Consider the following 9610-nt stretch of genomic DNA (forward strand, 5'->3'; position numbering starts at 1 on the left):
GTAGGTATTTAGAGACGTAAGAGGGAAAAGAATAGCTTTGAGTGATTCTTCAGAGTATTTCTTGAAGTTAAACGTGAGTTTCCAATTTCGGGCTGCATTCACTTTGATGGAGGCGTGTAGAAAAACTACAAGGTGCAAGAAAAACCCCGAGAAGTTCTCAGACGGGGTCTGCAGGGAAAAAGTAATCATCGGAGCGCACGGGGCTCATCCTGCGGCAGCTCAGACTCTCCCCTTCTATCCCAACCCTTTCTCGCCGCGATTCCAACCTCCGCCGGCGAAGGGCCAGAGCCCGAGGAGGGGGGAGAGGGGGGAGCGGTGGGATCGGACCGCTGACCCCTCCACCCCCCTCATGCCCCCGTCCGCTTTGTCCGGCCGCCCTCGGGGGACAAAAGCCCGAGATGTGTGTGTGTGTGTGTGTGTGTGTGTGTGTGTGTGTGTGTGTGTGTGTGTGCGGGGGGTTTGGGGGGGGGGTTGTTGCGCGGCAGATGCGCGGCTGCCCGCGGTAATTGCGGGCACGCTCCGGAGGGCGCGGCGCACGGGGCCGACCTGCCGCCTCGGCGCGGCCCCGCGGGGCGGCCACGGGGCCATTGTCCGCCCGCCGCTATAAGTACGGGCTGCCGCGCCGTCGTGTGCCAAAGCCGCCGCTCACACGAGCGGATCGCTGCCCGCAGCACTTCAAAGACAACAGCGGTCGCGTGTCCCCCCCACCTCCCCCCCCGCCCCGCCTTTCGCCGGCGAGCGCTTTTTTTTTTCTCCCATTTTTTTTTTTTTCCTTTTCCTCGCGGACCTGCTTTGCTGCTTTGCCTTCCCCTACAGCGAGGAGCTCCGCTTTCTCCTCTATTTATTTCTAAACCGTTATTGCTTAACCGCAGCCCCAGGAGTGCCTTTCCATGTGAGTACGGGGGACACAAGCACCTGCGCGGCGGTGCGGCCGTGCCAAGCACTCCCACCCTCCCTCCGTACCTCCTTGGGGTTATTTTGGGATTTTTTTCCCCCCTCTTTCCCCCTCCCCTCAGCACCTTCCCCCCGCTACCCCTGCAGCCCACTGACGGCTCCGGCTTCTCTCCCGCAGGATGCCCGCGGAGGCGGCGAGCAGCGGCGGCGTTTCGGAGCCGCCCGGAGTCCCGCGGGAGCGGCGGAGGAGACGCGGCCGTGCGCGGGCGCGGACGGAGGCTTTGCTGCACACCCTTAAACGGAGCCGCCGGGTGAAAGCCAACGACCGGGAGCGGAACCGCATGCACCACCTCAACGCCGCGCTGGATGAGCTCCGCAGCGTCCTGCCGACCTTCCCCGACGACACCAAACTCACCAAAATCGAAACCCTGCGCTTCGCTTACAACTACATCTGGGCCCTCTCCGAGACCCTCCGTTTGGCCGAGCAGTGCCTCCCTCCTCCCCCCGCCTTCCGCGGGCCCCCCGCGCCCCCCAGTCCCGGCAGCGACGCCGGTTCGTGGCTGTCCAGCGGTTCCCCGGCCGCCCCCTCGCTCTGCGCCTCCGCCTCCGGTCCCAGCAGCCCGGCCACCTCCGAGGACTGTGGCTACGTCCCCTCGGACGCCCTGCGGGCCTTTCGCGGGCTGCCCCCCGCCGCCCCTGGCGCTCCCTGCCGTTAGCCGTGCCCGTGCGTGTCTCCGTCCCCCTTCTCCGTATCCCGTTGCACTTTTCAGCCCCTCCCGCCCCCCAACCCCTCTCTCCGGGGTGCCCTTTCCCTTCGCCCCCCCGCCTCGTTTTCCATACGACTTGGAAAACCCGGCAAAGAAAAGCGACAGATTTGCTGCCGCAGACGAGGTGAAAAGTCAATTTTACAATTTGTAGCTCTCCGGAGAAGAAAAACGAGCATGAAAATTTGGTTTGAACGCCTTGACAATGCGATGAAAAGGCTTAGGGGGCCGATGCGGCCCGGGGCGCAGCACGGGGCTCAGCGCGCTGCCGCCCCCCTCTCTTAGTTCCCCCCCACCCCCCACGCCCGGGGCGGCTCAGCCCCTCCCGGGGGTCCCAGCACCGCGCCCGATGGGACCCTCACCCGACGGCCTCATGCATTATAGATGCTGACCCCCGGCGAGGCGGTCCTGCTTCAGAGCGGGAGCGCACACCGGGTATTGAGCCACTGGGCCGGTTTAATTTATTCAAGATGTTCATTCATATGAAAATTGTATTTTTGTACATAAAGAGCTTTATTCTATTATTATGCCTCTTATCAAAGTGGGTTCTTTTTTTTTTTTTTTTTTTTTTAAGAAAATAATTGTACTTTACCCTGTAAATAAAAATTTTTAACGTTTTTTACTGAATGTCAGCAGTGCCTCTGGAGTTTGGTTTCTTAAGTTTGGGTTTTTTTCAGTTCGAAAGGTTGGAAGGAAAGGGTTCACCCCAAGGTGATGCTCAGCACAGGCTCACATAGAATCCCTGCACAAACATGTGCAGATCCTCCCAGGCCACCTGCAAACATCCACCACTCCTTGAATCTCATAGGGAAGGGCTCAGAGACCCACTTGGATCCCCAGGCAGGAGCTGGTCAGTGCTTCCAGCAGCACTGGTTCTCAGAGCTCCCTTTCCCAGTTTTCATGTGGGGAGCTACAAGGTGATGGGGGATTTAGGGCAACAAATATATTCTACACACCTGTATGGGGTTTGCAGCTCTGCCCAGTCCTTTTGCATAGGGAAAGTTGGTTAGCATGAGTCTCTTTTCTTCCCCCAGTCTCTTTGGTCACTCTCACACATGGAGAGCAGAGAGAGAGGAAAGGGTGACTGAGGCACATTGCACAGCCATGGCACCAGCCCTGGCACAGCAATGGCTCAGCAGCAGTTCCACCTGCTTCTCCTTGCTATATATGGGAGCATTGAGACAGCTCAGCCATGACCCCCATTTATCTCCCAAACCTGTCTTAGCTGAAAGGGCAGTAAATTGAGTGTTCAGAGGGAAAGGAAGTGCACGCATGGCTATATGAAGTTATGCAAGCTGGAATATGCAAAAAAAGTCTTACACATCTCAGATGAGACAGCCCATGGCTATTGGAATTCATTGTTTTCATTTTCTCATGCCTCCATTTCCCATTCATAAATCTGGAATACCACCATCCCGTCATATTGTTGGGGCGCTCGATGATTTCAGATTACTTATGTGCCCAGGATTCTTGCAAAACCCAAGAAACAAATCAGTTATGGGGATGTAACTGTGTCCTGAGCAAAGGAAAAGGCAGAAAGCAAACACTAAGGGCAAAACACTATAAAGCCATTCAGCAGACAGCAAAAATGTGTGCCTTCCCTTCAAATCTGCCCTCCAATTTAAACTGGGGTTGCATCAGAAATATAACCCGAGATAATACAATTGCCATAGAAATTGGAAAGAGAGAAGCTGAGTAGATTTGGGCAAACGTGCACAGATGCTCAGTATCAGCATCTCCTCCTTTCTGAGTGCCTGCGACTGCAATCTTTGTATTTCTTTAACGTAGCTTTCATGTGCTCGTCCATTCACACACACACACAGAGCTCCGTTTTTCAGTAAGTAGAAGTGCTGAAAAGGAAATGCTGCTGTTTTGAAATTTTAATAGCGGTTTAATACTTGTATTAATTAAAGACGCCAGCAACAAGTGTAGTCCTGTTCCTTAATGATGTCCCATTAAATAAAAGAGATTTGTGAAATCTAATTCTGGCAGTAACAGGTCTTGATCTGTGACGCAGTGAAGCTTTGCTTGCACCTGCCCTTGAAAGCCAGGAGGTTTTGTATGGAGTAGCCTCCAGGGGCTGAAATTTAGTACAGTCTATGGAGACGGAAGGTCATCTAAAGTCACTGGGTCCCAAGACACTGGACTTCAATCTCAAAGAGAGAGAGAGAGAAAAAAAAACCTCCACAAAACTTCAAAATATCCTCTATTCCTTTGTGTTTTCTTAGCTGCCAGCAGAGATCTGTGGACATTATGCAGTATATAAAGACCATACATCTAGCAAGACTCAGTTTATGATGTTAATGTTCCTAATGGGCAATGAAAGCTGCATACTGCGTGAGGATACAATTAGATTCATACATTAACATGAGTCGGAGAACAGTTTTTCCCCCAAGCGGTGATAGGTTCAGACATAGTTGAACAAATCTGCCGCTGGGACAGATGGAATGCCTATATTCAGAGGCTGCAGGACCCAACTGCACCCCGGTTTACAACAACGGGGTTTGTATTTGTGTTTATGAAAAGAATGGTGCAGTGAGCTGGCAGGGAGCTGGAACAGGCTGCCCCAATGACAAACAGGCAGCTGATGCTTGCACCAATGTCACCTCTTTGAACAAATAAGAGAAGGGAAAAATAGGTAAATTAAATGCTAAGGCTGATGAAATCCTCTGCAAATCGTTTGGAAATCACAGTCACAGAATTGTAGGAGTTGGGTGGGAGCCCAAGAGATCAGCAGATCCAACCCCCATATAATATATATACTGCTTAAAACTGTTTCCACATACTGGTACCGATCTCAGCCTGAGTGGAAGATGGGGGAGACCTTTGCTGACTTCAGAAATCACAGGTTGTACCCTTCAGAGTCAATGAAATCACTTGAATTTGAATCTTGCACCTACAGAGATGCACTTTTTCACCTGAGTGATACTAGGTGTTGGTAATCCCCCCTCCTTGCTGGATCTGAGCCATCACCTCCGGGGTATGCAAGTGTTAGGGACCCTCCACCAGCAGTTCTGCAAGTCCTCAGGTCTCACTTAATTCCCCTCAGATTAGGGAGGAAGTCTGAGATGGCCCCACAGATAGGGCACCCTGCTGGCCGGGAATCCTGCTTCCAGTGCAGACTTTCTCAAAATGCAGCTGATATCATCCCACTTTGCTGAGATTCACTGTGGGTGAACGGTCCCCTACCAACGTGCTCATGTGCTTCGGGACCTCTGTCCTTCTATTTTTCCAATCGGTTTGAATCTGGAGAGAGACTCTGTGAATTCCCTATGATTGGAAACCAGAGGAGGAGGATACGCAACAAACAGCTGTGAGCCCAAAAGGCTGAACAGGTTTTAGATAACAAGGTGTTCTCTGGGATCGTGATGCCATGTGGTGCACTGCTTACTGTTGTCACCGCTGAAGCTGCTCCCAAACAATGCTCAGGGTTTGGCTCTTCACAAGGACATTTTCAGAAGGATTTTCATTATTCTGTGTCAATCTGTTGTAGATTTTGATTTTACTCTGTGTATGATCTGGAAAACACAGTCTGCGCTACAGCCTGTGAGCACATGAAACTTAATACTATAATTATAGATCTCTGTGGCTCAAATGCTCCATTAAGACTGATTTGTACAGGAGGTATAGATTATCAGAACAGAAGCAGGTGAGAACTAATTTTGAGGAGCTTTTTCACTGGTGCCATATGCAATTGAGAGGAATCGTGGAATAGCAAGGAGCTGCTAAGGGCTGAGCAGATTTAAGGGCTGCAGGACATGAGCACTGCAGGATGGAGATGCCAAATACCACATGAAATACTTCCAGCTTCTGACTCTTTGCTGCAATTTTAGTCTGCAATGGACGTTACTGAATCCCTTCTTCATTTTGATTAACAAATTAAATGACACTTCTCAATGGATAATGTCTTTCCCTGTCAGCATGGAAATGCCGATGGCACAGCACTAGTTATTATTCCAGTCTCCCTCTCAGGCTCTATCCGTCTCTGCAGCAGTATGGATTAATACCTCCCATCTTGCTGTTTGAAAATCTGATGAGACAGGTAGTTCAAAGAGGGAGAAAAATATATCATCTTAGAAAGGCTGAAACAGAGATGTGGTCTTCTCTGTGCTATGTGCATGAATTTACAGTTGTAAGGAATGGTTCTCATTTGGCTCCTACCCCATTCATCTGACTTGATAACTGTTGGCAAGACATTGGCAAAGGCTGGTAGGACAGAGGTCATGTCATGATGTGATCTTCCCAGCCCAGCTGTTTCCTTCACCATTACCCCCATCTTTCTTTCCCCAGGTGTAAAAGCCTGTCCTTTCCTGTTATCTATCCCCTCAGAGAGATGGGTACATCAGGTCTAGATGTAGCTTTTATGTACATTATGCATAGTAGAAATGGGTAATTGCATGTAGACTAAAACCTTGCTAAAGCAAGACCTTTAGGTCAGAGATCAGCTTTATTCTTTGAGGTTCTCTTCTGGGATAACCAGTGTGATGTTGCGTACACTGTCCCAGTGGAAGTGTCACTGTTCAGTTCAGAGAGTGCTGGTTTTTCTAATGTTGTAACTGGAAAACAAACAAACAAACAACAACAACAAAAAAAAAACCAACACAGACTGAACTGTAGAATTATTAAGGTTGGAAAAGAGCTCCAAGATCATTAAGTTCAACCATCAACCCAACCTCACCATGCCCAGTAACCATGCATCTAAGTACTACATCCACCTTTTTCATTTCCAAGGAGTGTCTCCACCATTTCCTTGCATAGCCTGTGCCAGTGTCTCACCACTCCGAGACCAAATCTTTCCTAATATCCATCCTGATGCTGCCTCACTAACATCCCCACTCTGAGCTCATCCACTGTCTTGCATTATTCAGCCCCTGCTCCCTCACTTTCCACCTGAGACATCCACTGGGCTTCAGGGAAAGACCAGCCTGTGTCCTCACACTGCCTCCTTTCCCTTCTGATCTCATAACTCTGAGATGTACTTAAATCAGAGCATGGGAGGGTTCTGATACCTCTATTTCCCAAATAGGGATTTGTCAGAGTCCTCAGGACTTCACTATCTCTTTCTTGGATTATTACATTTTGCACATTCCAGAGTAATCATCTTCTCTTTAAAAAAACAAAAACTCAAAGATTTCACAACAGCCTTTAAAGCTTTAAAGCTGCCTAATGGCAGTCCAAAGCTATTACGGTTTGTTGCACAAATAATGGATTAAATTCCATCTGTAGGACTTAACTGGACTTATTCCTACAAACAAAACAACTTGTTCTGCCTCTCTGCATGGCAGATGTCAGAAGTGTTCGTAAGGATACCCATAAGTATCTCCAGCAGAACTGTCTGCAGCACCATTTGACATGGGTAGCCCAGCCCAAACCTAGCAGGCCTTCATGGATCTCCAACCTGCATGTTGCCATTGATGTAAGAGACTAGAAGAAACACAGGATTTGCAGATACAAGGGCTACAGATACAAAATCCAATAGCAAAGATGGTGTCTGATCACTTTTGAAGGTGAACACTGGACAACCTGAGGCCAACACATGGAGATGTCCTCCAACACACTTTGGTTTGGATGAAGAAAGCCAAACAAAAAAAGGCAAGCATCAAAAGCAAGGAGAGGAAGCTAAAACAGCAAGAACAGTCATATTCACACTGAATTCCCCATGCTGACCTTCAGAATAATGTGAAAAACAAATTGTGTCCCACGGGCAGGGCCAGAAAGAGTAGAAATCACCCTATGGCAATAAAAGCTGAATTGCCTACGCTGAACAGCCCTCTCACCTGATTTTCTCTTCAAAAGCTTTGGAAAAGCAAACCTCTTGGTGAGCCCAACCTCCTTGTGAAAGAATGGAACCTGGGGGACCCTGTAAATCTTAACAGGGACCAGAAAAACATGTCTACTTCCTCTGTGGTTTTCCAGTTTCATCTCTGGATTTAATAGCAAATATGCAATGTTTATAGATTATTTTTCCCAGATCCTGTAAAAGTTGGCCTTAAGAGTAAAGAGCAGTGACTGCATGCAGCTGAGTTCATCCCTCCCTCCAATATACATAATTCAATTTATGTTTTTGTATTTCTTTCCTTGCTCATCTCTAGGCACAAAGTCATTTCTCTGTTTCTTTGGTCTGGGTATCCAAACCCAAGGAATTTAACTCCTGGGATAAAAGAATATGGCCGTTTTTTTTCCCCTTCCTCTTTGAGTACCATCCATCCTCCACCGAGCCTTTTGCTCTGAAAGGAAAACCTTTCCTGTCACAACATCGGTAATGGATATTGCTCTCTCAATTACCCCTTGCTTCACCAGGAGAGCAACTGATGCGCATCGTGTTTATCCAGCTCACTGAAGTGCTTTCATTATCTGAGAAAAGAGGTTAATTAGGATTTAATCAATCTTTTCACAGGGTACAGTTTCCTCCTCTCCTATTTGCAATCCAAAAAGATGTCAGCTCCCAAAGCCATAATGCCCTCTTGATAAATCAAGTGGTAGCTAATGAGGCCCGCATGGTCTGGCTACCTGACCCACTGTGGCTGTCACCTGCACAGCTCCTGTCACCTTCCTGGGCACACCAGCAGATGCACGGAGCCATTTGGGAGCCAGCAGGCAAAGGTATGTACCAGCAGTTGTGCACAGCCAGACTGGGGTGTGTGTGTGTGCACATGTGTGTGTGCATATCTCTGAGCACTTCCAGGCTCTGAGGAGCCACACAGTGTGTTGTGCAGAAACTCTACCCTCCTGGAAGGGACAGATGGGGGTTTCTTTCTCTCTTTTTTCTTTCTTTCTTTCTTTCTTTCTTTCTTTCTTTCTTTCTTTCTTTCTTTCTTTCTTTCTTTCTTTCTTTCTTTCTTTCTTTCTTTCTTTCTTTCTTTCTTTCTTTCTTTCTTTCTTTCTTTCTTTCTTTCTTTCTTTCTTTCTTTCTTTCTTTCTTTCTTTCTTTCTTTCTTTCTTTCTTTCTTTCTTTCTTTCTTTCTTTCTTTCTTTCTTCCTTCCTTCCTTCCTTCCTTCCTTCCTTCCTTCCTTCCTTCCTTCCTTCCTTCCTTCCTTCCTTCCTTCCTTCCTTCCTTCCTTCCTTCCTTCCTTCCTTCCTTCCTTCCTTCCTTCCTTCCTTCCTTCCTTCCTTCCTTCCTTCCTTCCTTCCTTCCTTCCTTCCTTCCTTACCGGCAAACACCTTTGCACCTGTAAGGGGCTGAACTTTAGAGGTGAATCAGAGATGCTAATGATGCTCAGTGCCGAAAGTTATGGATAATAAAAACATTTGCCCTCTTAAAAGAAACTTATGTAGAAGGACAGAGTTTCCTTCATGAGGCAGGAGTCAAGGTTTTGTTTTTCCCTGAAAAGCACCAGGAGCAAAACCGAAGCTCTTTCCCCATGTACCCCGCTGGCTGGCTCTGCACAGCTCTCCTGGTAAGAAGCAGCCACCAAAGCAGAGGGGCTTCATGCTGGCCACCATCAAGGAGGATCTTGGGTGAGATACTGCTCCTGGACAGCTGTCCCAACCATGCAGCCTTCCTAACGTCAAAAAGATCCCAAAGCATTTGTAATAAGAATTCTTTTCTGAAGTATTTAAGCAGAGAAATTTGCCCTTGCATCCGCATGTTTAATAACTTTTGGCCACTTAGCTATTCTGCCCGTAGCTGCTGACAACGTGGGGCTGGGTTTCATGCCCTGCAGTAGCCACGCTCAGGATTTCTTTCCCTGATTTTGGGAAATTCATTGTCTTTAGCACGGTCTGTAGGCTCAAAGTCTGCTTTCACTCGGCAGGGCGCCTTTTCTAGGTTCATAAAGCTACGTTCAGAAATCTTTGGGCAGACCCAAAGCTGACAAAAGTGTCATTAAATAATGCTGCCGATGAATGAAGCTACCAAAGAAGACATAGTCCAGTTTGCATCTCAGTTACAAGAAGAAAGTGCAATGACAGAGTGAGTAATTGGCTAATTGTCTATACGAGCTCTATTTTA

At 48.2% G+C, this 9610-nt stretch overlaps 1 protein-coding gene across 1 annotated transcript; it reads left to right on the plus strand.

The window, feature by feature from the left end:
- Positions 1-629: 629 nt before the first annotated feature.
- On the plus strand, positions 630-2285 carry NEUROG1 (neurogenin 1). Its single transcript, XM_015875636.3, has 2 exons — positions 630-892; positions 1073-2285. Coding segments are annotated over exons 1-2 (540 nt in total). The 5' UTR covers positions 630-890; the 3' UTR covers positions 1611-2285.
- The last annotated feature ends 7325 nt before the right edge of the window (positions 2286-9610 follow it).

This window comes from Coturnix japonica, unplaced genomic scaffold, assembly GCF_054131305.1.
Source record: "Coturnix japonica strain WE unplaced genomic scaffold, WE-NBRP24 Scf048, whole genome shotgun sequence".
NCBI classification, from domain to species: domain Eukaryota; kingdom Metazoa; phylum Chordata; class Aves; order Galliformes; family Phasianidae; genus Coturnix; species Coturnix japonica.